Source organism: Mirounga angustirostris, unplaced genomic scaffold (assembly GCF_029215605.1).
Source record: "Mirounga angustirostris isolate CCGP_5_RB_7025 unplaced genomic scaffold, mMirAng1.0.hap1 SCAF_2, whole genome shotgun sequence".
Classification (NCBI taxonomy): domain Eukaryota; kingdom Metazoa; phylum Chordata; class Mammalia; order Carnivora; family Phocidae; genus Mirounga; species Mirounga angustirostris.
Genome location: NW_026991710.1, coordinates 2,297,094 through 2,324,906, shown reverse-complemented (window position 1 = coordinate 2,324,906; position 27,813 = coordinate 2,297,094). Strand labels below are relative to the sequence as shown.

Genomic DNA, 27,813 nt, shown 5'->3' with positions numbered 1-27,813 from the left:
AAGATCTCCAAATGCTATTCTGCAAAACGCCAGGCCCCCCTGCAGCATTGGGGACAGGCTCTCCAAAGCCCTGGAGAGAGAAATGGGCCACTGCTTCAGAAATAAATGCTGGGATGATTCCCTGTCTCCCCAAAATGTTCAGTTCTCTGAGGCTCGCTTCTTCACATGACATCCAGAAATCAACGTCCCCAGGCGTGCAGGCCGGAGCGCGGTCTCTCCTCAGAGGCCCGGGTTCGAAGCCAGTGGGGCTCAGCAAGTCGCCAGCAGCAGCCATGCCGAAGGTGGACGCAGCGGACACCGGCGGGCCTCCCGGGCCTCTCAGGGTCAGAACTGCTTCCGGGGTAACACAGACACCGTGTCTGCCTTTTCACTCCTGTTCTCTTCCGACCATAGGGCAGTGTTTTCTAGAAGTCCTTTGATATCAGACTGAATGCAAAGCAGACCTGAGAATCCAACTCTCTTCTAATAAACCAGTCAAGAGATTTGCAAAAATGTAAAACAAGGCTCTTCTTACTAATTCTTTAAAAAGTGTTATTTTTAAACTAAAAGCATCACTGTTATTTTAGATGAATTAACAAGTAAAAAAAAAAATAAGATCTTTATTACAAGTACTTATAATTTACCGATTTTTGGGGGAAAAAAATCAGGTTGTAAACTTCTACTACAAATTAAAAATGAGGCTCTTAAAAATCTCACCTTGACCAGATATCTAATGATCTAAGAATCATAAAAGGTGTGTACTGACAAGAGCCGGGCTCAAAACCACACGCCTGCCGTTACTGGACGGAGGCACGTCGGGGACAGAGAACCAGAGCCCCACACGGCAGAGACTAGCAGATGCTTCCAGCTGGCTGGTCCACGGGCAGGAAGCAGGGACGAGGGTCTTGAGCTCCAAACTCTCACTCACTTCCCACCACGTGACGGTAAAGATGCGAAGATGGCGTCTAATGAGGAATGATTTTTAAACCTCCACGTCTGTGCTCTGGGTTCTGTAAACACTGACAGACCTAACCCTTGCACAAACGCTCTTTGGGGTCCTCAAAAGCACAGGAACCCGAGTCCGCAGTCTGAGAACGACCGCCTGCCTCGGAGCTTCTCACAGGGGTGTGGACTCGGGACTGTCTGTCCAGCTCTCATATAACAAAGCCGACGTTCACGAGACGGGCCCTTGAGAGGGACGTGGGTAAGCAGGGGTCCTTTAGAGCCTTCACACAACGGGACGCCCCCACAGCACGCCTACCGGCCACGGATCAGAAATGTACAAACGGTCCCTCTGTGGCTGGAGAAATACCACTTGGTCCTCCTGCACGTGTGAGCCGCCAAGAGCGCCCTCCCAGGTCCCCAGAGACCTCGAGCTGCGCGGGCGGGCGCGGTGCCCACGCTGCTGCGGGTGCGCACAGCTGTTTGCACTGGCCCCGTCACGAGCGCCACGTGCCTGCAGGGCAACGGGGAAGGCAGACTTACAGATCGAACCACTTCACTGATCAGGATGATGGGCGTCCTTCGGGCTGACCCTGACGGTAGGATCCAGCGACTGTACAGTTCGAGCAAAAACTGGGAACAGGAGTGGATATCGACCCCAGCCCGGTGCTTCCTGCAGAGCAGACCAGAGGGGCAATCGCCCAAACATAAGATGAGAGGCTCATTCCAAGAGGTACCCAAACAAATCAAATTACTGCGAGGAGAGTTCAAAATGCTTGAAATGAAAGGCAGATGGGAAACCTGGAGTTGACGGGTGATGTGGGTGGAGACGCAGGGGCGGGAACATCGGCCTCCTCCTCCTCCTCTTCCTCCCACTCCTCCTCTCTCAGGGGTGTGATGCTGTTCCCCAGCCACACGGAGTGAATGGACACCTTCAGGAGACAAGGCCCCTGGGCTCAGCGCTCAGGGCACAGGCGTGGCTCCGTCCCCTGAGCTGCGACCCCCCAGCTTATTCCTGCTTCTTCTGGAGATGGTGGCAAGGGTGCTGAACAAGAGTCGACCCGTCCCCCAGGGCTCCTCCCCACGCTGCCAGTCCACCCAGACCACGCTCCCTCTCCACAGCCCCTGTGCTCCCACACGTGTCGGCATGGGAGTCCTCCGGCGCGCAACACGGACTTCACCCTCCCAGCCAGCAAGCACCCAACTCCCACTCCGCACAAACAGCCATTTCCCCTTTGGATCCCACCAGCCGTGGGGGCCCTGGCAGTGGGCCGGCAGGCTGGAGGCAGCTGCCTGAAGGCTGCCATAGACGGAATATGAACCACGAAGCCTCAACGTCATCTTCGGGCCTCGAGAGAGGGCGGCCCCTCTGCTCCCCTCACTCCCCAACAGCCAGTGATGGCTCAGCACAGAGGGATGTGGGAGCCGGCCGGTCTCCGGACAGGACAGGGCAGGGTGCGGTCAGGGCTCTGCTCCCGATGGCTGGACGTGAGCACAGATGCTGAAGAAAGGACGCAGCTGGGCAAACGCCTCTGGACCCAGAAGGAGGCCAGGTGCCCCCGAAAGCCACAGTTGCTCACTTGCAGCCTGCTCCTCAGAAACCCACTTCTGTAGAAACAACACTGAGCCCCATCACCCTGATTTATCTCAGGGGCAGAAACTTCACTGCAAGGACAGCACGGATAGCCTGGCTGTGTCCCCTTGCGCACAGAAGAATGTCTGAGCAGGAGACAACAGGATGGAGCGGGCCTGGGGGCCCTGCCGCAAAGCTGTGCCCAGAGCCGCTGGGGATGCCCTCAGGACAAACAAGTGTTTCTGACCCCTGCTGTGGCCAATGTCCCCTGAAACAAAAGCTAAAAAGAAAACAGTCCTGCATAACTGCTTTCTAAGTAAACCAGCAAGGTTTGAGAGGACACAGAAATGGACAGAACGGCCAGCAGGCCGCCCATGGGAGTCCCCTGCACCCAGCACACACATGCTCATGGCTCCAGGAGCCACATCCCTGTCCTCCAGCTCCTCGACCTGCACTATCACATGCGTGACTGTCCTATCTTTCTCACAAGGACACGGAAACACACAGTTCAAAGTGACCTACCCAGGAAGCTGTCGACCTGGCACCCAGAGCCGGCCCATCAGCTGCACTGGGCTATGTGACCACACTTCCCTCTGACCTAGCAGCTGGGATGCTGAGCCAAATCCGTGGCCCCCTGGAGCAAGGGCCCTTCTGTGTGTTCACTCCACCCCAGCTGCCCTTGCCTGGCTGTCTGACGCCCCAGACCTAAGCCTGACTCTCAGCATCCTGCTACATTTACACTCACATCCTCTGTATACAAGAGACCTTAAATCTTCCTTGGAGTAGAGAATATAAATGAGAACAAATAAAAGAAAAACCCTTAAAAAACGCATGTAATTTTTCTGGACGCAGCCAATGGCCCAAATTCACGGCAGTCAAGAGAGAGCGAGGAAAGCAGGAAGACATGCCCTGGCTGTGGGGCAGCGGGGGGGGACACTGACCTGGCCGAGCTTATAGCTCATGTTCCCCAGCTCCCGCTCGGGGTTGATCTGCAGCAGAAGCTTGTCATGGCTGATGAGGGCACCTGCAGGGCGACAACACCGTGTATGCTATCCTGCGTGGAGCCTACCCGACAGCACCCGCCCCGGGCAGCAAGGTGGACAGCTCTGCAGAACCCCAAGGGTCTCTGGGGTTTTCTCTGGCAGGGCCAGTGCGGCCAATTCTGAATTACCACTTTTTCTCTGTAACAAACCAGCTTCTGACTCTGCATAGGAGCCGGTTGGGGGCTGAGCTGCAAAGGCCTAAGTCAGCAGCTGCAGATGGGGCGGTGGTCCCACAGGTGCGCACTCCGGGAGCCCAGACGACAACGTGGGTGGGCGACACCTCCCGGGACCCTGCCCCAGTGTCCAGGCTGTCCGGTTGCGCCCACCAATGCCCCCACTCAACCCATCTTCTCCACAACCACTGTCTTTCACACCCTCTATACCCCAAACAACCCTCGTCCCCCAGCCAGAGGTCCCTGGCTAAGCCTTCACCAGACCTAGCATCAATGCACCCTCTCCCGGGACCCTTCCTGACCGCGTTCTCCTGGGGCGTTTGCACCTCTCCCGGTACCCACTCGCCCCGGCCTCCTGTGACAGTGAATGAGGCCACTTCTCTCTCCTAGGGGCAGAAGCTGCTCAGGGGACCCACGGCCATCGCAGTGCACACTTCTGAGCTTAGTCCAGCACTCCAGTAAATGTCTAGTGTCTGCACGTCCACACAGAACGCTCTCCAGGTAAAGCATTCGAGGTGTTTAAAATCACAGGACCTAACAACTCCTAAAAAAACCGTTGTGCTGAAATACTGTCTGTTCAACAAAAAACATATGCATTTAAAAAAAACAAACATAAAATTTCCTTCTTTTAAGCTAGGGTGGTTGACACACTCCAGTGCCCATTACAGGGCAGGCACACAGCCTGCAGGCCCAGACAGAACAGGCGCACCTGGCCAGCAGCAGATGCAGGGCCGGAGGAGGGAAGGGCCGCTGGGGGCGGACGGCTCAGACCCAGGGATGCCCAGCCCCGGCAGGCTCTCAGAGAGTCCAGTCCTGCTCTTGCCATAGCGCTCTCTGCTCTGAAGCCGGAGAGTCATGGGAGAGACTAGTTCGGCTTCTACACTCCCACGCGGGCTGCCCGTCTCAGGCTGAGCCACTCCGCTCCCCCGTGCCCTCACTGGTGAGGGACAGCACTCCGTTCAGCTCCAGACTCGAGCTCCAGACTGCTAAAATCGCCTGGTCCTGACCGAGACGGCTACTCATGAATTAGGGCCATGCAGTGAGGACCACGGCCTCCAAAAAGATGCCTCCAGTCCTTCTGCCCAGCCGGTGGTGTTAGTATCTTGGTCACATTCTTGTTCTGGCCCAGGTACAAATGGCCCCTCTTCCCACAGGTACCTGTCGTAGCTGGAGACAGAGAAGGGACGGGGTCCCACGCCTGGTATAAGTGATGCGTGGCGATGTTCTCTCTCTTTGAAACCATCGCTTGGATTTCCTGCTCTACAATTCCTCGGATAATGCTCAGCTTCCTCCCAAACCTAAAATTCAGAACAAAGGTTAAAGAATATTTTGCTTCCTTCAAAATCTTAAAAGCAAAAAACCTCAGGGCTTCCTCCAGCTTTGCCTATAGGAAACAGAGGCACCTGTAATAAGGAATGACACTCCCTTTGAGGGGACTCCTGTCCACGTGCCCTCGGCTGGTTCTTGATCTGCTAGAGTCTGCCCTAAACACTCAGCAGACCCCACTGCCCCGGTCACCAACCCTCCTGGATCTGCACCCTACACTGAGGCTGCACACACAGGGGTTTTGTCGCTCTGGCAACAAAGCGAAGGGCCCAGGGTGAAGGTGCTGGTCACTCGGGGCAGGGTGGACAGGCACTTCACTGTTCCCACCTGGTGTCGAGGGCTTTGAGGGGCTTGTTCCGGGGCTGCTGTTCCAAGCAGCTCACGGCTGGGTTGCCGGCCACGGGCACGGTCATGGCGCTCAGCACCAGGGAGGTGATGGCCTGCACGGCCAGGACATTGATCTGGGTCCGCTCCGTGTCTTCCTGCAAGGAGAGCTCGCACTTTACCCAGTCACGAGCGGCCAGACACCCGGAACCACTTCTGCCCCCACCTGCACACAGAACCCGAAGGCTGTGGTTCTCAGGCCGCATGGTCTTTGGGTGAGCCCCGAGTGCTACAGATGGACACGTCTTCCCAGCAAGGGTCCTGTCTTGTCTGCCTAAGTTCCCTGCATCTGGGACTTGAAATAAATCTGATGGCCAATGTCTACCTTTCAAAGCAAGGTCTCCTATAGGCACAAACCTCCTAATACAAATTACTTTTTAAGATATTGCCCTTAAATTTCCTCACTCTTTTTAGGAACTCTGCGTATGACAACCTGTTAGTTCTACACGTGAATTTGAAGTCACTGGTGATTTCGGACATATGTGTACTCTTTGAACTGACATTTCTACAAATTTTTGCCATACCATCTACTGGAATTAAGGACTTCTAGCCAATGGCTTTCCAATATCTCAGACTTTCCCTTACCAGAACATGGCTTTTACTAACATTATGTACCTTAATATTCTAGGAAGCCCGATAAACTTCTGCAAAGCAGTCAAATGAACACAGGTACATACACATCCATGGCCTTTATCACGTGCCTTTTCATTCTGATTCAACCTACACACTGCACGTGAATACTGATAAGCAGAACTCAGACATATTTTCAGGAAAGGGCATGATGCTACTGACCCTTAATGCGTGATGCGCCATGGTAAAGTGTACTGTGGCCACTGGCAATCAAGGCCACTCAAACTCGAGGGAATCTGCTCCTGCTCTGCAACATTTGTCGAGGTATGACCTGGCTACCCTGGTAAACATAAGGGAAGACCAAAACAACGAGCCTGCTGCCCTTCTCTTGCCCCCCACGAGCAAGTCACCAGCTGTCTCGACTGCCTGGCTACTGGCCAGTGGACGGGCGGGCCTGCACGCGGCCTTACTTCCGGCGGGCTCTCCTCCTGCTCCATCACGAGGGGCTGAGTCACCAGGACGCCAAGGAGGGTGGCCCACGTTTCCTCAAACTGGGTGCGGCTGGTCCACCCTAGGAAGGCAAATGTTACATGAGACAAGGTCGCCGGCTCCCCAGACTCCTTGATGTGACGTGGCAGCTGGGCCTCACGGCTGCAGCCGAAACAGGTCCCGCCCCCGGGAGCCGCACAGCAGCCCCCCTGACCCCACGCCAGTTCTAAGATGCAGCCGCACTGCCAGGTGCACTCCCAGGCAAGGACACGGAAGCACCCACATCTGAGGCCACACGACAAGCAAGCGGCCCCCTCTCCGCCCCTGCGGCAGGGATGCAGTCAGGCGAAGGGATGTCTGAGCAGCTGGCCACACTTGGGTGGGTCCGTGCCGCTCCTGCCCTGCTCAACAGAGGGCTCACGAGTCTTCCCCAAAGACAAACCGTGGCACCGAGCTGTGGGCCGCACGACCGTGCGCAGACCCCAGCCCACTGGGCAGCACGCTCTGAGTGGGTGCCACGTGTGCTCTGTGAATTCTCAGTAAAGCTGTTCAACATAAGTTAAAGCAATGGTTCCTCTGACCCTGTCTAGAAAAACAGCAGATCAAAAAAGGACGTGACCCAGCTGGGGCACTCACGTCTGGCAAAGGCGTGTCTAGCGGGTCGCCCTCGAGCACCGTCATCAGCGGCAGAGCCCGAGGTGAGGGGTGAGTGCCACGCTTCCTGCTCCCACGCGTGACCTGGGAGGTGGACATGGCCATGCCACTTGCATCAGGGCTACAAGGGACAGGAAGGGGGTGCTGAGGGCAGGAAACAGAGCATCTAACTTGAGGGTCTCCTTGGTAAACTGGATGCAGAGGGATCAGATGCAGACAGACAGACCTAGTGAGGCGGGCAGACTACAGACGATGTTTACACAATTTAAGGGAAAAGAAAAGAACGAACAGAGACAAGGCAAGAGTGAAGGCAACATCAGGAAGAGACTGTGGAGCTGTCAGGGTCCCTCCCGCAGGTCTGAGTGAGGATTCGAGCACGAAGATGCCTGAGCAAGAGCGGAAGTGACAGCATGCAGCGGGCGGCCAGGAGACTGCCCAGGAACCACTTTCAAGGACAGGAAAGAAACAAAGCTTCCCGAGGCAGCCAGTCTTAGGTCGCTGCTGAGACGGCACTTTGGACAGGGTAACCAATTGCCTACTTCACTCAAGGCAAAAGGAGAGGCAAGATGGTATCAGCTGCCTGAAACTTCTGGGATCAAGATGAGCACAAACTCTGCAGAAGCCTGAGACGGCAGGGGTCACGGGGATGAAGGGCGGGCCGCACGGGCAGGCAGGTGCCCACACCAGACTCAGGAGACCGATGTTCTGGGAAACACCATAGCTGGACACAGCCAACTACAACCCTCCCACCGGACCGGACCTCCAGCCATGAAATAGGGACAAAAAGGCAAGCCACACCGTGCCGTAGGAAGTGGAGAAGCAGCCTGATGGAAAACCACTAAAGCTGCCCTTTACTGATGACTGCACCAGTCGAGTCTCGTTACGCATAGCATAACAGCGCTACGAATCCACGACACTGGGGGTCCTAGAGGCTAAGACGCCTGCCCCACCGCCCAGAGGCCAGTGCTGTCTCACAGGATGAAGCCTCCTTCCCCTGCTCGCTCCATTTGCTCACTCTGCACCCGAGGAAACAAGAGCACGCTGAGCTGGGCTGCACGTGATCCATCACCAGGGGCCTGTACTGACTTCCAATAAGACTGGTGTGTGAAGACTTGGGGTTAAGCCCCCCCATCTCTCTCACACACCCCCAAACACCACACCAACCCGGAGAGAATTTTTCACGGTGCCAGTTCGCATTCACTGCAGAATGTACGCACACATGATCATATCACACCCTACATCCCTTGTGGAATAAACAAGAAGAACTAGGCGCTTTGAGGACTAACAATTCTGGAAGAGAAACCCAGGCTACCTAGTGCATTGATGCGGTAGATGAACTCTTTAAAGACTTCCTTCTCCTGGAGGAACTCCACCGGGATCTCAGGGAAGCATGTGCCAAAGTCACCTCCCGGCTTGGGCGACCATCCGAGCTTCCAAACCTGAGAAGATGAAAAAGAAACAGTGACCCCAGTCAAGTCAGGACAGCCGCACTTCAAGGAAACCATGAAGCATCCTTTCTCTAAAATGGTCTTCCTCCAGAGGCCACATGCCTACTGACGGCTCACGCAGACATTCCCAAAAGCGAGTGCACCATCCTTCCGGAAAAACATCTCCCATGCATCGCCCTCACCCAAGGATCGCCTGCCCCATCATGAGCCTCCTGGGTCTGCTCTGACCTCCTACTTCCCTGACTCGCCTGCTCCCAACCTGGCCCGGCCCCTTTCCCTGCCACCACCCCTCTGCAACCCCCAGCTGGCTGTTCTCAAGTAGGGTTCTTGAAGGTTCGTGTTGGCAGCCCCCAGCCGTCGAGGGCAGGCAGGAACACCCTCGCCCACAAACAGCAGCTGGTTTGTCAGACGAAGGCAGGCATCAGATGAAGTTCAGCCGCACACGCACACAGAGTCACTGGTGAGCAGCCACAAAAAGCCGTGCTGTCCACGCTTGTAAACCCCGCCAGCAGAGTGACCTGAGGCGGACCCGATGCTGTCCTGGCAGCAGGAGCAACCACCCTTCCAGCCAGCTGAGTGGACCCTTCAGCTCCCGATTCCCCAAGCCCACCGTGGGGGCCTCGGAGACACGGCCAGCCCACCTCCACGGCGCCGGCGCCTCTCAGTCCACTCAGGAAGATGCTGCGTCTCTCGCTAGCGTCGCCGAGCTGCTCAGCACACCCTGGCGGGGCGCCCTCCTCGCGGGGCCCTGGCGCATGCAGCTCCACGCAGGTGACAACCCTGGCTCGAGGAGTGCCCCCTACAGCACGTGCCCCATGCCGGCGCGTCTGCTCCAGACACCGCAACCTCCAGGAGGGGCCCCCCCACCGCGGCTCCCCGCTCCCCTCCAGAGGAGCAGCTGTCTCCAGACCTACACTGACTCCCTGTGCCCGGCCGCACCCTGCACGGTGCCCACCGTGCTTCTCTAGCGGGCTCTTCCTGCTCTCTTCCCAGCGGGCACGGGGCCGCAGACGCGCCTCCCTGGCACACCAGGCTGCAGCCGCTGCTCGGCGTGAGCCCTCCGGGTGGGCCCCCGTTGCCCCCGGGGGGCAGCCTGCCCAGCGTCTCCCTTTCACACACAGGCACTGAAGCTGTGCCCACTGGCAGGCACAGGTCCTTTCCAGGCAGAAGCAAGGTCGCGGCTCACCTTGACCTCTGGCTGTGCTGTGTTCACCCCGAGCCCCTACTTCTTGTCTCGGCAGCTTCCCCAGGGAGGGGCCGTCCGGTCACCTTCGACCCTCAACTCGCTCACACTAAGCCCTTCCTGTTACCTGAGACAAGAATCCTGACAAATGCTGGCTTGAAATTGATTCTGAGGACAGTCTGGAATCCGGAGTTTCAAAAGTGGTCACGCCCAGACAGCTGAGCAGTATCAGACGGTGCCTGCTTTTACGTACCCCAGGGGCACCACTTCCAGTCTACCGCTGAAAGGGAGCTGACTTACTCTCTGATCACATCCAACGTCGAGCACCGACCAGTGGGAGACGAAATCTTACTTCTGGACATAGTGCCTCACCCCGTGTGGGAAAAGCCAGCACTTCTACCATGACCGCTGTCACGCCCAAGGAGACCAGACAGGTGCCAGGACCACACAGCACGCAAGGCTCTGGCCGCCAAGGGGAGGCACCTGAGCAGCCAGCTCCCGCTCTCACCCTCAGGAGCCCCCAGCTAGGGGCTGGCCTACACATCTCATTCATTTCGGGTTTTCTGCCAAGGAATGACCAGACTCACCAGTGGGGGGACGCGCGTATAGCTGTTGACGAGGGGTAAGCGAGCCAGGCTGACGATGATGTTCCTGAGCACCAACGTGAGAAACGCTGGGGTGTTGCTATTCCTTTTATGCCCCAAGGCCAACACCGACGGCAAAGACTCCACCATTTCTGCCACCATCCCACAGGCTGCGGTGATATATGCCGGGTCTAAAAACAAACACCAGGGTTCAGAGGACTGTTCTATCGAAACACATCGCAAACCCGCCACCTCTGCTCCCGATCTTCCCACCCCCGCCACGGCAGAAGGCACACGCCTGCAACCAGTCGCTCAAGCCACAAACGCAGAGCCCCCCAGACGCCCAGGCAGTACTGAGGGCCTGCAGATTTTATCACCTTCCAACCTATTGAAACCGGCACTCTTCTCCATGCTGGCCAGGACCGTGGTCTTGAACCTGTCTCCCGCTCCGGGTCCCAGCCCTCCTGCCCACCCTGCACTATGTGGCCAGCACACGCTGGTGAACACCCGGGAGCAATCGTGCTCCAGCTTGCCCTGGTCCTCCCAGGACCTTGTGCTGCTCTCTATGCCGACGTGCAGAGCACCAGGTTGTCCATCTCTGGCTCACTGTTTCCTGAGATCAGGGGTTCTCCCGGGCTGCTGGTGGGATTCTGACGGGGTGCCAAGTCTCCCCTAGAACTCCTGAAGCAGGATGCTGAGGACAACCCCACACGCAGCCTTAGGTAAGAGCCGCAGCACGTCACGGGCAGGGACTGCTTTGCATTCACGCTGAGTCTGCCACGCAGCATGTGCCAGAGCATCATCTGTTGAGCTGACAAATGTTCTGGGTCGTGCATGAATATACCCCATGGTTCATGAGATCTGACAGGCTAAGCACCTTCATCATATGGACAGTGGATTCTTACTGGGCTTACGGAGTCAAGCCCCAAGCTGAGAGAAACGAAGCTGCCTTTAATAATACTGTCCTTTTAAGTAAACTTTGTGCCCAGGGCTCAAACTTCTGACCCCAAGACTAAGAGTCACGTGCTGTACCGACTGAGCCAGCCAGGCGCCCTTAATGGGCAATCTGTAAGGGGTATTATCCTATCCAGGTGATAAAAAGAGCAATCTTCTTCCTCTGGCCAGGAAGAAATTAACTGGCCTATACTGGGCCACGAGGAGTAAGTATAATCAACATAAACTACATACGCTCCAGCCTATGGGCCTGTCTGCTCTGACGCGACCCCTTGAAATGCCAGGATTATTTTCAGAGGAATGGAAATTCGTATTATGAATCAAACTACGGGAATGTTTACTGAGCACTTATAACAAGACTGGCACTTGCTCTGGGTGCTCTGATTTATGTAATCCTCATACCAACCCGAGGTCAGCGCCACCCATATCTCCACTGCAGAGGCCCTGGCTAGAACGTGGCCAAGCATGGGGGTAAGTGTTTGCATAGCCCTCACATAACAACGAGAAGTCATGAAACCACAAATTAAGGGATGACAGAACCAGGGAGCCTCGAGGAAAGCACCTGGAGAGGAGCTTGGCTGTGTTGTGCAATACGCTGTTCCTGGACAGGGTTATACCATTACAGAACCTTAAACAGGCGACTGGAAGAAAAATCACCATGCTGACTACGAATGACAGGAAAAGGCCATCCTCACCTGGCTGGCTGGTACACATGCCGGCAAAAGGACAAAGCATGTATGTACTTGCTCGGAAAGAGGCACGTTTCCTAAGCCACCAGAGCACGGCTAAGACTCGGGATTCCGAGGTAGAGCGTTCCATGAAAAGAGGCAGCCAAGAACCGCCAGGGGGCATGTGCTTCCCCTCTCTGTGGATGGGCTGCAGGCGGGTACTCCAGCCACACCCTCTGGGTGAAGACGCCTGGAGGCCCCCAGGGACAAGCAATCACTCAGCCAAGAGCTTTTTCCCCGACCTGCCTCTCCACACTGCCAGCGAAAGACCTGAATCAGGAGAGAACATGCACAGCCATGGTGCACGTCTAAGTCTAAACAAGGCTTAAGTGGATGGGGTGTGGATGTTTTTTCTGCAGGAAGAGTAGTAACTTCCATTTAAAAATCCACCAAAACAGATGACTCAGGTTACCTAACATTCATGTGGGTATGTATGCTAACTTCAAGTCCCTCAGTATTTTCCACGCAGTCGCTCATCACTGGATAAACGTTTGTCCATGAGCACTTACGACAGCAAGCACACAGAGTGCGAGCGCAGTCCTGCCCCGGGAGCTCAGGGGGCTGAGTCTAGGTGAGAGGCCTAGAGCAGGAAGCACTAGGGTGGAGGAGCAGCTGTGACAAGAGGGGCGTCGGGAGGGCTCCCGGGAGTGTGACGCCCCAGCCGAGTTTGGTAGGCCAAAGAAAGCCAGATGAAGAGAGCCAGCGTGCTCGCAGGAGAGACAGCACACGTGAGGTGACGTACTCAAATTGCTCTCAAATCTGGAGATAAGCAACAGAATGTAGCTAAATTAAGTAAGCTTTCAAATGTCCACACTGACCCTTTTAAAAGTCTCTTTTATGAATGAATTTCAAGCCCTCAGAAAAACCGGGTAAGAAAGAACGGATCTTGGGGCGTCTGCCTTCAGCTCAGGTCACGATCTCAGGGTTCTGGAATCGAGCCTCACATCGGGCTCCCTGCTCAGCAGAGAGCCTGCTTCTCCCTCTTCCACTCCTCCTGTCCGCTTATGTGCTCCCTCTCGCTCTCTCTCAAATAAATAAATAAAATCTTAAAAAAAAAAAAAGAACGGATCTTGAGACTTACTTTGTGTGTTTGAATCTACTTCATCCTCTCTGGAAGCCTTTGTGGTGTTCATCCTTCTTTCTGGACTAAGAAGCTGATCCCCAGGCTGCACCACAACTAAAAATCACAACAGAACAAACAATTTCCAAACACTTTTACTATTCCTTTTTATTCAAATTTTCACATTTATGCAAACATTTCAAGGTGAAAGACTAAGTCAAATGAGGTGAGGATTTCCTATAGTCAATTTTAGACAGTACCAGACTTAGGCATCAGTCTCTGGGCTAGTCTGAAATGCACGGTACTTGAGTTTTTTGCTGATATTTCCACGTCTGTCCACTGCCTACTGTTTGCCACGTCTTGCCCTGAAGGTTTTTATCAGACAGCTCGTGATTCATTACGGCTAAAAGCATCACTGCAATCCCCAAGAAGTCTCGCTTTGAAAAATTACTCCCTAGATCTTCGTTTTCAAGCTGACTACAAATGCACAGATGAAAACAATTTAAACAATCAAACTTCAAAACACCCTCTAACATGTAAACTATAATGTCCAATTTTTGAGAAATTTTGGCTAATGACCCTTGTTAAGGACACTGTCCCTTGAAAAGAATAAGTCACTTTTATTTTATAATATATTAATATTACAATGCATTATAGAAACAAGCATTCTGACTATAACAGAAAACAATCTTTTTAATGTAATCTTATTAAATCTTATGGTCATTTGGGACTAAAAGCATGAAACAGTCAAGTAGGACCAGAGATCAAAGGGACATAAAATTAGAGGAGTATTTTTTATGAAAGCTGAAACTCCAAAATCTAAACAAAATGACTACAAAAGCAAATTCAAATCCAATTCTAGTGCCGAATCCAAGACACTGGAGATGAACACAAGGCCCATATTTTATCCACCGAGTCACCCCCGGTTCCTCGCTCGGCACCTGGTAAACAGAGTTGACTGCCGGTCCCAGTGATAGAGGACAGAAATGTGTCGTGGTCACAGACTCACCGGCTTCCAAGACGAAGCGGACACAGTGAATGAGAGAGCAGGCATGGGTGACCATCTCTGGGGAGGATAGCACGCTCCAGAGGCTGGGCAGCTGCAGGGCCAGGCAACAGCAGTCTAGGCCGGCCTGTAGGTCCAGACTCAGTGGGATCTGCTCATGGATCAAATGCCACGCCAGGGCCTAGAGGGGAGGGTCGACGTGACAGGAGGCTTAGGCCCGCTTCCTTCCTGTCTCCGAGCTGCCGGGGAAGCAAACCACCCCCAGCTCTCTGGGAACTGTCCCAAGAGCGAGAAGCCGGCAGGTCCAGACTATGATTCGAGGGATGGGACCCTGTCGCCCACTCCCTTACATTCCAGCCTGACCACCCACTCCCAAGAGTGCCTGGGCTCACTTCTCTGCCAGAACGGCCACCCTGATCTCACTGCTTCTCCTTCCTGCAGCACCGTGGGCTCCTCTAGAAATCCTTCCCTGGCCACACGGCCTCCAGGTCAGGCTCCTCCTCGGGCCTCCCAGGGTGCAGGCAGAACCTGCCTCGGTCATAGTCAGAGACTGAATCTGAGAGCATGGGGCCTGGAGACGGCCAGGCTTGGGTTCAGATGCCAATGGGCTACTTCTTAGTGGGTGAAACCCGGACAAGCCAGACAAACATCTCCAAGCCCTGCCTTCCTCGTCTGTGAAATGGGAATAACAGAGCCCATCCCGCCCCGCACAAAGCAGGCACGGGACTCCGTACGGGAACCGTCTGTGAGCCTGCCAGCCTGCACACTGCACGAAGACCTGCAGGACAGGTGTCAGCAGCCATCTGACTTGGGCCGGCTCCAGCAGGCGCCTGTTCGTCGCGTGCCCTCCTGACACCTACCTCTCTTCCTGCTGGCAGGTGGAGCTGATGCTGAGTCAGCCGTGTCCTGCTCAGGCTGACAAACACAGCTCAGGCTCTGGCTGCAAGGATGTAGGCTAGACTATTTGCCAGAAGTTGTATGGAAAAGCGATGCACCCACAATGTGTACACATGTTGGGGGTGATTATAAGTGTCAACACAGTAATTTCCCATGGCTGAAACATCCAGGTTTTTACTCTATTTAAAGCCTAATAATTTTCGCAGATTATTTTCTTTAATTATCTAAAATTAGGATATACTCTACATTCGCAGTGCTTCCTTTTCCTTAGAGAAAACATATTTAATGGATGTCTGTCCTGAAATCAAAGGCATCTTAAGAGTCAAGGGAAGAGATCCACACATAAGCACAGGACTCCCTCCACTGTTTGAGAGATCCCTCAAAGGTTTCTGCTCATCTCTCCAGTCATCCTTGCTTCTCCCCTGCCCCGCCTCCTCCCTGCCAGACCCTCCTCTAAGACCCATGCCCTCGGCCCAGACGCGCGTGGGGGAGACACCGTGGTGGGAGCCCAGGTCCTAGGCCAGCTGGAAAGTAGGGACAGGAAGTGCTATGTGGCCAATGTCACAAGGCACCTGTGAGGACCCGCACGGTCAGGAGTGTGAATGTGCTCAGGAAAGTAGGGGATGGATGTGGTGCTTGACCACCCATAGTTATTGTCCTGGTGAGGACAGGAGGAGGCCCGAATGCACAGCTCCTGGGTTTCCTATTTCTCCAGTGATAGTCCCTCGGCACAGAAACACTGGCTTCCCGAGCTGCCTCTTACCTCGAGAGTCATGACCACAAATTTCACAGTGTCCCTCTCCTTCTCAGGAGGGAGGTGCAAATGGCTGGGCAGCTTGGAGAACACAAGCAGGTACTGGGCCAGGGCCCGGGCCAGAGTGGTCAAGGACCGATACAACACAGCATCCCCTGAAACACAAGACTGTGGGTGAATGCAACTCTACCCTGGGTTCGTGGCCTGTGAAAGGCAGTCAGCCCATTCTCTGAGAATCTAAAGGTACCTTCAGCTCAGAAGCACATTTGCACACACACCCAACTGTGCACATGACTCGGGACACGCCTTCCTCTGAGGTCTACCCTAGTGTTCCTCCAGGGCGAGGCCGAGGAACAGCAAAGGGGCAAACATGCCAAAGACATCCAGAGCTAGGGTCCCTGGCACCATCTCTCGGTCACCTCTGCACATGCTTTCAGTTTATTAGGTCAACAGCATTTACTGTATCTTTACTCAGTCCAAAGCATGGTATTGGCTCTGCAGCATTTTTAAAAAATAAAAGAAGTTTTAATTTTAACTACCAAATAGATCATTCAACTTGTTCCAGTAGGCGGTGGGCTCCACAGGCAAGAACGGCTGGAAAACGTGGTGGGTGGCAGGGAGCTGCTGAACCAGGCCGCTCACACGGTCCAGAGTGGCCAGGCGAGCTGCTTCGAAGAGGGGACTCCTCTGGCCTCCGGAGATTTCGCGCATGCCCAGGCCCAGGCACGGGGCCAACAGGCTTAAGTTGAATTCCTGAATCAGGACGTTAAAGGTTGAACAACAATTACATGCTTTTCAACCAGGCAAGAAAAACACAACAGAAAAAAGGATAATGCAAACGTTCCTGAGAAAGCACAGATGAGTAAACTATTAACAATATATTTTAAAGAATATTGTACTTCCCAAAATAAATACCATATGCTCCGTGAAGTGTATTTCTGGTCTCTTTGGGGTACTTTAGTATTAAGGATTTAAAATTTTTTATGCGTTCAGATTTGTTTCAAATAAAAAATTGAACATATGTAATTTTTAAAGGATAAAAATATATGGCACCCAAGAAATCCAGTGAAACCCCAAAAGTCACAAAGTTTGAGAAAGTTATGTTCAAAGGCAGCTGAAATAAATCAAAGTGGCCACAACTGTGGGTGAAAAGCAGCATTCCCATGACAGTGTATCAGTAGGTACTGGGTTTTACCAACTTTTAAAAACCATTTAAGGATTTTTTTGGGCCAATTTTCAGGTAGAATATTTATCTGAATTTAGGTAACATTCAGAAAAGTATATGTCATCATCAGTAACCAAAACTGAAGCTTTCTGCTACAGCCAGAACCTTTAAAGCTATTAAAAGTCCAATTACTGAATTTGGAAAATTCAATAAATAGATCATTAAGCAAATTTATCATTCAACAAATCAGCTTTCACTGAATGGAGCTTAAAATTATTTCAACAAGCTGACTCTGAGCCTATTCTGTTTTCTCAATGTAGCTCCCACTGTCAAACTGATGAAGAATCAGTACTTGGGAGCATACTGCTGTGTGGCCTCAGCCCTGAGTCCCTTCATCCATGCCTGGCCCATCCTTTGCTGCCCACCCCCGCCTGCCAAGGCCCTGCTGCTCCTCATTCCCATGTGGTACATATCGAGGCAGCATTAAAACACCTGGAGCTTTAGTCAGCTGCTGGTCCCAGGATATCTGGGAAGGAACCTGCTAAAGCTGCTAAGGCTGGTACGACCAGAGGGTCCAGTCCCCACAGGACCTACCCAGGAGCCTCCCAGCATGCATGCCTGCACAACATCAAGGGTGGGGACGGGGGCCCCAACATCTAGTTGGGGGCAGGGAGGAGAAGGCCTAACCACACATCATGGACTATTACGTACAACACATGTAACAGGGAGCGGACCTCACTGTATGAAGCAGGGGTATGGGGACCTCACTATAAGTAATGCGGGCAGGAGGACCTCACCACATAAAACAAGGGGAGGGGTCTTACTAAAGATCAATTTCCAGAATACCATGAGGGTCCATTAAATCATCTACCATGACACCATTTTAATACCTTTCCTCATGGCCATGAGGACACGCAGTGAGAACAGACTGCAATCTAAGAGAACCTCTTCTCTTCAAATGCATGGAAAGTTGAATTAGACACAATTTACCTCCTTTTGGATTCTACTATAGCTGAAATAACATCCCGTCCCATCTGGATTACAGTTTTCCCACGTCCTGCCCCATCTAGACTACAGCCTCCCATGCTCCATCCTGTCTGGATTATAGGTTCTGCCATTAAGGCAGAAAAGTGAGTGGCCCGTGTCCTAAGTTGATCACATGATGATAAAACAGATCAGGCATCCTGCTAGCATCCCGCTGCTCTCCGCCGTACCGAGTTCATCATGAATGTACTCATGTCACTGGGAGGAATCCGATTCACCAGTTCTGCCCCTTCCAGCAGCGCAGAATCTGACCTAGTCCAGCACTGGGATTTGACTAGACGTAGGTACCAGTCCTGGGAAGAAGAAAAAGATGGAGAACCCAATGAAATTGGGCATGGCTTTTAAGGGGCTTCAACTCTACTGAACGTGTGTTGTTTCTTTGCCCACTGCCCCTCACATCCCGTGGCCCCAGACTGAAGGACAAGTGGTCTCCCGGGGACTATGAATGCAGCTTCCAAGAAACTGGATTCTAGCTGGCCATGTGGCTGCTCACCAAACCACAGGCCTTTTCTGTAGGAACTGCTACAAAGGCTGTGTCTTCGACTTGCCATTCCCGCCGGGACAGGCTCTGCTTCTCCCCTCCCCTGGTGAGCACCCAAGTGTCCTAATTCAGCTCTCTGGCCCTCTGCTCTGTGCCCTCACCCTCTGTCCGCCCCTCGCCTGGCACTGCTCCCAACATCTTCTATTGGGGTGTCTGCAGCGCTCCTCTCTCTCCAAGGCCAGTGCAGCAGAGGCCTGAGCTCTGCCATTCTGTGCCAAGGTGATGGGTTTTCAAAATCCAAGCTCATGTCTACACTGACTTCCCTCCAGGAAAGCAGAGTACCAAGGATCTGCCAAGGCCCCAACAGTCCCCAGCTCTGAGGTGTGAGTAGCAAGGGTCGTGACCATGTACCAGGATCCTTGGGATGGTGCGGTCAACACAGGTCAGCGGGTTTGAGAGGCAGACGGGCCAAGTAGGCGAGCACGACCGCCTATGCAGGCTACGGCCACTGCTCTCTTTACTATCCCCTCTCCCCGATGCCACAAGTGTCCCAAGTCAGCATTCCCTTTCTCACGCCACACCTCCTGCTCATGACCTGGACTGGGCCTCAGGCGTCCTGTCAGTGATGGGACCCTGCCCACTGCTGGCGAGGAACGGCAGGCTGGGAGCCCCTGGGGGCCACGCCAGGTGCCAGGACGTCCTATTGCCTGAGCTGCCCCACCGCACACTCCAGATTTGCCAAAGATGTAAAAGAGTGGGCCCCACGTGCCCCATGCATACGTGCTGGACACGTACTTTGTCTGGAATCATGGTCTCCAGTGCCAGGGGCCCATCCCCGTCCAGCGGGTGGGACGTGACCGGAGGAGAAGGGCCACGTGAGCCGGGTGCAGTGGCGAGACGAAGCCTGTCCAGCAGGGAGTAGAGCCTCTGGTGTCTGGAATCCGACCACACGTGGGGTTAGAGCACAGTCTCCCAGGTTAAGAAGTGACAGTGGCCTCTTAAAGTGAGTGTTAGACACTTTCTCTTCAGAGCTGTCTCAACAACACTTGGACAAGGCATGATGCAATTTCAGGCTCCAGCTCATTTTTGATAACCACAGTTCACGCCCCACAAATGTTTTGCAGACATTTCATTTATACTCGAACATTGTAACAGGCAATACATGGTTTAACAGCTAATAAAAGCATTCTTTACAAATGCAAAATAGATCATCCATTCTAAGACCTAAGTGCACAAAATCTCCCATTGATTCTCCCAACACGATACAATTTATACCAATTTATGTTCACTTCATAAAGAAGCACCTCATCTGGCACAAAGTATTTATAACCTTCTTCATCTGCTCTGAATACTAAGTCTAGAGTCAATAATAGTTTGACCTTCTACCATCTGCTATGAGAGCAACAACTTCATAATGCAAATCACAACATAACTGGGCCCAGCAAACTGAAAAATCATGCAAACCATGTGCTGCCTACTGGGTTAGGCGCCTTCCCAAATGAGGACGCCAGCAACAAGCTACAGTGCAGTGATTCTACTCTGTTCTCTCTCTCATGTGCACGCGCGCGCACACACACACAGACGCGAGCGCACACACACAACACACACAGACGCGAGCTCGCACACACAACACACACACAGAGATGCGAGTGCACGCACACGCACACACAGATGCGAGCACACGCACACACGCACACACACAGATGCGAGCGCATGCGCACACACGCAGATGCGAGCGCGCACACACAACACACACAGACGCGAGCACATGCACACACACACAGACGCGAGCGCACACACACATGCACACACAGACGGGAGCGCACGCACACGCACACACACTTGCGAGCATGCGCACACATGCACACAGACGCGAGCTCACACACACACACGCACAGACGCGAGCACATGCACACGTGAGCTCGCACACACACACAGATGCGAGCGTGCGCACACAGACAGACGCAAGCGCACACACAACACAGATACGAGCGCACGCACACACACACAGATGGGAGTGCACGCACACATGCACACACAGACGCGAGCGCGCGCACAGACGCAAGCTCGCACACACAACACACACAGATGCGAGCTCACGCACACACACGTGCACACACGCACACACAGACGCGAGCGCACGCACACACAGACGCGAGCGCACGCACACACGCACACACAGACACGAGCGTGCACACACACATGCACACACAGATGCAAGCGCATGCACACACAGGCACGAGCGCGCACACAGACGCGAGCACACGCACACACACAGACGCGAGCTCGCACACACAACACACACAGACGCGAACGTGCGCACACACAGACGCGAGCACGCACACAACAGACGTGAGCGCACGCACACACAGATGCGAGCGCACGCACACACGCACACACAGACGCGAGCGCGCGTAGATACGAGCTCGCACACACAACACACAGAAGCGAGCGCACGCACACACACGCACAGACGCAAGTTCGCACACACAACACACAGATGCGAGCACATGCGCACACACACAGATGCGAGCTCACGCGCACACACGAACACACAGACGCGAGCTCGCGCACACACACGCACACAGACGCGAGTGTGCGCACACAGACAGGAGCACGCACACAGACGCGAGCGCACACAGACGAGAGCGTGCGCACACACACAGATGCGAGCATACACACACGCACACAGACGCGAGCGCACGCACAGACACGAGCGTGCACACACACACAGATGCGAGCGCGCACACACGCACACACACAGACGCGAGCGCACGCAGATGTGAGCTCGCACACACACAGATGCGAGCGTGCGCAGAACACACAGACGCGAGCGCACGCACACACACACAGACGCGAGCGCACGCACACACACAGACGCGAGCGCACACACACACAGACGCGAGTGCACGCACACACAGACGCGAGCACGCGCACACATACGCACACAGACATGAGCGCGCACAGACGTGAGCACGCACACACCACACACACAGATGCAAGCGCACGCACACACAGCACACAGACGCGAGCTCGCGCACACACAGACGCGAGCGCGCGCACACAGACACGAGCACGCGCACACACACGCACACAGACATGAGCACGCGCACACAGACGCGAGCTCGCACACACACACACAGATGCGAGCGCACGCACACACACGCACACACAGACGCGAGCTCGCACACACCACACACACAGATGCGAGCGCACGCACACACGCACACACACAGACGCGAGCGCGTGCACACACACCTCTTCCCCCATGTGGAGGGAAAAGGGTGAAATTTAAAGGTAAAATGTATTTACTTGTGGAAACAACAGACGTCATGATTTCTGATAAAGGCTTCTAAAAGGTTATGCAGCAGAACAAGGTGACAAATACTAGAAAGAAATCACATTTTAACAAGATGCAGCTATAATTTTTGCATGCCAAGAACTAGGTAACGCCTTTCAGATTTGCTCACTCTTACGCAGCAGCTAGGTACATGCTCTGATTTGGCTAAGATCACGCTGATGACTCGCATTCTCCTGCGTCACAGGTGGGCGGACGGGCAATCTGGACACGTCGGGCCTCGACCAGCCAACAGGATGCAGGCATGTCCCTATTACCACAGTACAGGTGGTGCTGTCACTTCACCTCACTTTTTATCAAGTGAGAGCACATTTTGTTTAATTTAGGAAGGCTTTCTATTAGGGCCTTTCCACAGTGAGCTCATCTACAAAGCACATCAATCTCTCATCCCGAGCTCGTTCCCGTACAAATCTAAGTCTATCCAAAAGCAAGGAATGCCTGGCCGTAGCATTACCTGTGAGCCAGGCCGCTGCTCTGAAGGTATTCCTGGATCCTGCTGAGCTCCTCCACTGGCAGCTGGGCCGTGCTGCTCTGAAGTAGACAACAGCACATCAGCAAGCGTGTAACATGGAACAAATCAAAACCACCTTGCGCTCGTTTAGGAGGGAAAGAGTGACATGTACACTTTATTGTAGCAAAGGCAGAGAGGAACGTACAGGAAGCGCTCATATCAGGCACACAAGGAATGACCAACTCATACATCTTATACATGTTTCTCGCAGTGGCGTGTGAAGAATATGCCTGTGGAGGAAAAAACCAGGCAACTGTTTCGCCTGCCCTGCTAAGTTCTCAGTAAAAATTAGCATCAGTGTTTTTCTAGTACCTGTAAATTTGCAGCCAGAAGCATTTCCACCCGGCGACAGGCTAGAGTGTCGACCATGCGAGCCAGCACACGGAACGGAGTACACAAAAGCTTGTCCACATACAGTATTAACACAGCGCCCGACTGGCTGAGGTGGATCCCTTCTAAGCACTGAAGCGTCTTCTTCAGGGTGGTAGGCTGGCGATGGGCAGAAGGAAAGCAACTAGAGCACAAGTTTGGCCAACTGGAAGTCAGCAGTTTACCAATTCCGATAGTACATTTTTAAGGTGGAAAAAAAACCCTGACTGGCCACAGTTGGCACCAGGGAGACTTACGGTTGAAAGGTTTTCACAACGAGACTGAATCGCCTGGATGAAGAGGCCACTGGCAGCGGAGTTCCGATGAACAGCACTGATAAAATCCTGCACGGGGGGCTCGTGGGATAGATTGATCAGGTCCTGGATGTGATTCACAATGAGCCATGTTAGGTGCTCTGAATCGTGTAGGTTCTGACACTGAGGAGAAAGAGTGACAGACTCATTCTCAAGTCGACAAGGACAGAACAGACATGGATGCCATAGAAAAGGCCAGAAGTAGGAAGGGGAAGACAAATTCCAAATTATAATCCTAACTGAAACTATCTAGTGTTTGACCACCAATAATCATCAGGGTCAGAACTCACTTCACAGGATCCATCACCTTCAACCCTACACTGGAGCCAAAGCTGCTGGAGGACAGACCCCGCCCGCCAGGGAAATGTGATGCTCCAGCCCAGCTCCCAGGGACTCTGGCCAAGGGCCAGAGGAGGAGCAGAGCAAGGCCCAGGGTGCCTGCCAAGGACCAGTGACCCCAGGGCAGCGGAATGGCAGGGGCAGCACCGCCCTGCCCTCAGGTGATGGGACCCCCCTGCCGTGAAGCGAGAGCAAATGACACACAGCAGACCCTGCTCTGTCCAGGCTTTGGTCTGGCCTAACGAGTGCTCCCCAGTTCTCCTTCCCCAGTCCTGTGACGGGTCAGTGGAGAAAATGGGCTCCCTGTAACTGCCACAGTTTTGACAGAATTCCTGAATCCAAAATATGAATAGATTCCACTAATCAAATGGATATTAAAGAGAGAAATTTTAAGATTTATAAGGAAAGAAATATCCACCTTTGAATATGTGTGTTGCCTTTTCATCTTAACTCATAATCCTTCTAGGCAGAAACTGTAAAATGAAATCAATTCTTTGACATCTGGTTAATGAGTAATATTTTCCATGTGGAATAATTTGATAGTACTAACTTATAAAATTAATATTTTTCTTACATTTCTGTGAAAGCATTATACAATTATACTAAATCATTTCTCAGAAGTAGAACAAGATAGAAAAACTATTTCAACATAAAGAATGTAAATCAAAAAATGAGTATCAATAAAAAATAGCAACATAAAATCTGTATGATAACAACCAGTTGCTTGAAGGATTCCCCTTCCTTTCCCAACTGAGAACATCACACACTTTGCTGTGTGAAAATAGTATGAATATGGTGCCATGTCTGTGCCAAAGAAACACGTGTGCTGTTTTGGGTAGAGAAAAAGCACCAAATCGCAGCCAAAATGCCACAACAGGTTTTCTGAGTAATGCAATTACAAGGAGACTGTATTTTCTTCCGTTTATTGGTTTTTGTCAATTTTCTATGTTAAACGTGGGATGCTAGTTATATGGTCAAAAACTCTACAAAAGTAATTTTTTTAAAGATGGCATTCCAACAAGAAGTCATTTAAAATGCAACAGTGGACACCAACACCCTCTGCACAGATGGTAAACAGCGTTTAAATCAGAACTCCACTCCAAGTCACACTCGCCCAAGAGGCGACATTTGAGTGAAACCCTCTGCAGACAGACCTCCACGTCCGTGACCGGCCGGAGCAGGATGCAACGCTCACTACAGCCCTGTGCCGGTGGCGGCAGGAGGTCGCTCTGCACAGCATCACGCACACCGGTGCCCTCCGGCCCCCGCCCTGCCAGGACTTACGACATAATCGCAGAAGAGAATGAGTGCTCCCCTTCGCACTATTTCTCTATTGCACACCCCAAGCTTGCAGGCTGCATCGGGGTCCTCCTCCTCTCCAGGCATCTGGGGGCTGAGTGACTTCGTACTGGACAGACTGCGTCTCCTGGAGGGAGCAAGAGATGCACTGACAACGTTTCCAGGACAAGAGCGAGCTTATCTTCAAAGCTGAAGACGACCAGAAGCTCAGTTCCAGGGCTAGAGCAGACGGACGGCACTGCGGCGATAGGATGTGATGCACACTCTCAGCGACCTACTTCTGAGCAGGGGCAAAGCACGTATGGACATCAAAAGAACACAGAGATCTCACCGGCAAACAGTCAAATGCTTGACTTAAGGCAGAACCTGCCACGAAGCCGCACCTTTGATCGGCACTCAGGCACCGGGCTCTCACCAACTGCGCCGGAAAACACAGCAACTGCATTCAGGATTCCCAGTGTGGGTCTGCAGAACGCTGCCCACCGCCGGGAGAAAGCTTGTACGCAGTCGGATTTCACTGCACCATTACTGGGGAAATGTTGCCACCCTCACCTGCCCACTGGTACGTGCCGCCACGCAAGCCCTGTCTGAAAGTACGGCCGCAAAACTCATTCCCCGCTCGTGAAGGTTACTTCACTTCTCAGTCGACGGGTTACACCCTCGGGGACCCTCGAAGCGGTCCTAAGTCCTCCGACAGGTGTCGCCACACCTGTGAACAGCCCCTGACGGAAGAGTCTGAGGACAATACCCGTCCCTCGGCAACAAAGAGCCTGTGCATCTCTGCTAAGGCTTACTGGGGACAGAGGTCACAAGAAGACAAGAATATTCTGAAATGTCTCAACTTTTCCTACAACACCTTGGGATTTACAAGAGCAACTGGTATAAAATAGTCTACAGATTAAAAAAAATGTTCCAACTGCAATGTCCCTTTTCTCACCTGGAGAGTGGACGCACCCGCGTTGTTATCCGTATGACGGAATACTACTTGCCAGTCCGAAGAACAAACCACTGATCCGTGCAAGGATATTTAAATGAGCTTTAAATATCCTGCGCTAACTGACGAAGCCAGACTCAAAAGGCTACAGACCCGTATGACTCATCCATAGGGCGTATTGTGCAACGGGCTGAACACAGGGACGGAGCATGGACCAGTGGCTGGGGGAGGGGGTGGCCACAGAGGACACAGGGGACCTTCTGAAGTCATGGAACCGTCCTGAATTGTGACTGTGGCATTGTTCACCTGACAATATTTGGTACAAAAGAGTGTTTCCCTGTAGTGTAAGTCATAGGTCAATGAAAAACCAACCAACAGAAACACCTCCTCTCCTCAGCCCTCCGGCCAGCCCCACATTTCACAATGGTACGCGCTACAAGGGAGCCTCTGCAGGAGAGGGGGCAGAACTTGCAATCCAAATCCAGCGGCAGGATTTGAATGTCAACCCACGTCAATCCAAACTGAGCCCCAGCTTGTAGGGGGCAAGCCCCGGAGACCTCAGGACAGATGCGGCTAGATACTGATGGTGAACAAACGCCCCAAATCCAGGCCTCAGAACTGACGCGTGGCCACACCACAGCCCCAGTGCCATGGCACGTGCAAGACCGAAAGAGGCCACCGGAAGGCCAGACAGACTGGAAACAAATCAATGAAAACAGAGCTCCCCAAACAAGCAGCAGACAGGAGCAGACCCTGCTGTGGCAGCCGCGGGTGCTTCCTGGGGCCGTGCGGCCAGAGTACAGCTTCTCTGCTTGCCCGAGAGCCTGCCTGTGCAAGCTGGGGAGGTCACCGTTGTGCAGAGCTGCATCTATCTACTGACTCTACAAATAAAGAAAAATGGAGGCCAGCCCTGTCTGGAGGGCCTGGTCAGTGTCCTGAGGGAGAGAAGAGAACAAGAGGAATACGGGTGGGGAAGGAAGAAGGGAAAAGTCTTGACCTGTGGATGATAGGCATGTGTTCACAGAGAACCCTCCAGAGCCCACAAAAGTCTCCTGGGGATGCTGCATGAGCTGGGCTGGGTCTCAGGATGTGAGGTCAGTACACAAAACCAAAGGCACATCTATAAACCAGCAGCACCATGGGCAACAAAACACTTTTCCACGTACCATTTAAAACAGCATTCCAAAACATGAAATGTGTAAGATACGAATAATGCTTGCACACGACACACGATGAGATATTGTTGTGGCAAATGAGAGACCGAAATACCCAGAGAGAGACTATGTTCGAAGACTGAAAGACCGGACGCTGGACGCCAGTGCTCCCTCAATCCCGGACCAGCAGCAAGCTCAGTCAAGAGGCCAGCGAGCTCGTTTGTAGACGCAACCTGATTCTAAAACATAAACGTGGACATACAAAGAACCTACAGGAGCCAAAACTATTCTGGAAGTAAAGAAGAGCGGGGGAGCGGGCACGGCAGCCGGGGTGGCGACGTGGTGGCGGCGGTGTGGGTGCTGCCGTGACGGTGGAGACGCCGATCGGGGGCGTGAGCAGAGTCCACGAGGTCCGCACGTCTGAGAAAAGTGCCAAAAGGGAACTCAAGAGAGAAAGCAGGGTCTTCTTCACAAAATACACGGAAAGAACCGCCCTTTGGGGGGGGGGGGGAGATGACTCTTCACCCTCACGCTTTGTCATACACAAAAATTAACTCGGAATGGTAAACACTAAAGCTATGCAAGTTCCAGAAGAAACCATAGAAGAAAATCATGATCCTGGGGTAGGCAAACATTTCTTGGACTGAAGAGAGAGAGAATGAAACAAAAAATGACACGCTTGATTTCATAAAAATTTAAAAATTCTGCTCTTCCAAAGAAACCATTAAAAAAATAAGATGGCAAACCAAAGTTGGGAGAGAAAACATTTACTTAGATTCAGAATATATAAAAAATTTACAACTCAATAACAACATAAGAGCCAAATTTCAAAAAACCAGCGAATATTGAATACATACTTTACAAAAGAAAATACACAAATGGCCAATAAGCACATGAAAACATGATTACCTTTATGTTACCATGTTATCAGTGAATCAGCGAAATGCAAGTGAAAACCACAAGAAGCAGTGCCCTGCATCCACTACGAGGGCAAGAAGGGAAAGCCCCCGTGACATCGAGTGTTGGTGAGGAACTCGTGACCCCACTTCCCACATCTCCTCCCCTCTGGAGCATACCTCCTCCTGTGAATTGTCCAGA

At 53.0% G+C, this 27,813-nt stretch overlaps 1 protein-coding gene across 10 annotated transcripts in view; it reads right to left on the bottom strand.

Annotated features, from left to right (window-relative positions):
- The window catches only part of HTT (huntingtin), a 139,594-nt gene that overhangs the window by 8,117 nt on the left and 103,664 nt on the right, over positions 1–27,813 (bottom strand). For 8 of the 10 annotated variants that reach the window (XR_010409241.1, XM_064584168.1, XM_064584171.1 and 5 more), the window contains 18 exons: positions 24,613–24,754; positions 22,933–23,112; positions 22,619–22,795; positions 22,250–22,326; positions 19,233–19,371; positions 18,127–18,249; positions 16,287–16,500; positions 15,757–15,902; positions 14,100–14,277; positions 13,112–13,207; positions 10,352–10,539; positions 8,446–8,572; positions 6,401–6,561; positions 5,364–5,518; positions 4,869–5,008; positions 3,436–3,518; positions 1,723–1,853; positions 1,465–1,594 (listed from right to left, as the gene is read on the bottom strand). Coding sequence is in view for 9 of the 10 variants with exons in the window: in XM_064584168.1 (XP_064440238.1) it covers positions 1,465–1,594; positions 1,723–1,853; positions 3,436–3,518; positions 4,869–5,008; positions 5,364–5,518; positions 6,401–6,561; positions 8,446–8,572; positions 10,352–10,539; positions 13,112–13,207; positions 14,100–14,277; positions 15,757–15,902; positions 16,287–16,500; positions 18,127–18,249; positions 19,233–19,371; positions 22,250–22,326; positions 22,619–22,795; positions 22,933–23,112; positions 24,613–24,754 (2,587 nt within the window). In the remaining variant the exon portion in view is untranslated. The remainder of the gene's footprint in view (positions 1–1,464; positions 1,595–1,722; positions 1,854–3,435; positions 3,519–4,868; positions 5,009–5,363; positions 5,519–6,400; positions 6,562–8,445; positions 8,573–10,351; positions 10,540–13,111; positions 13,208–14,099; positions 14,278–15,756; positions 15,903–16,286; positions 16,501–18,126; positions 18,250–19,232; positions 19,372–22,249; positions 22,327–22,618; positions 22,796–22,932; positions 23,113–24,612; positions 24,755–27,813) is intronic. The other 2 variants (XM_064584170.1, XM_045881579.3) reach the window with 1 other exon arrangement.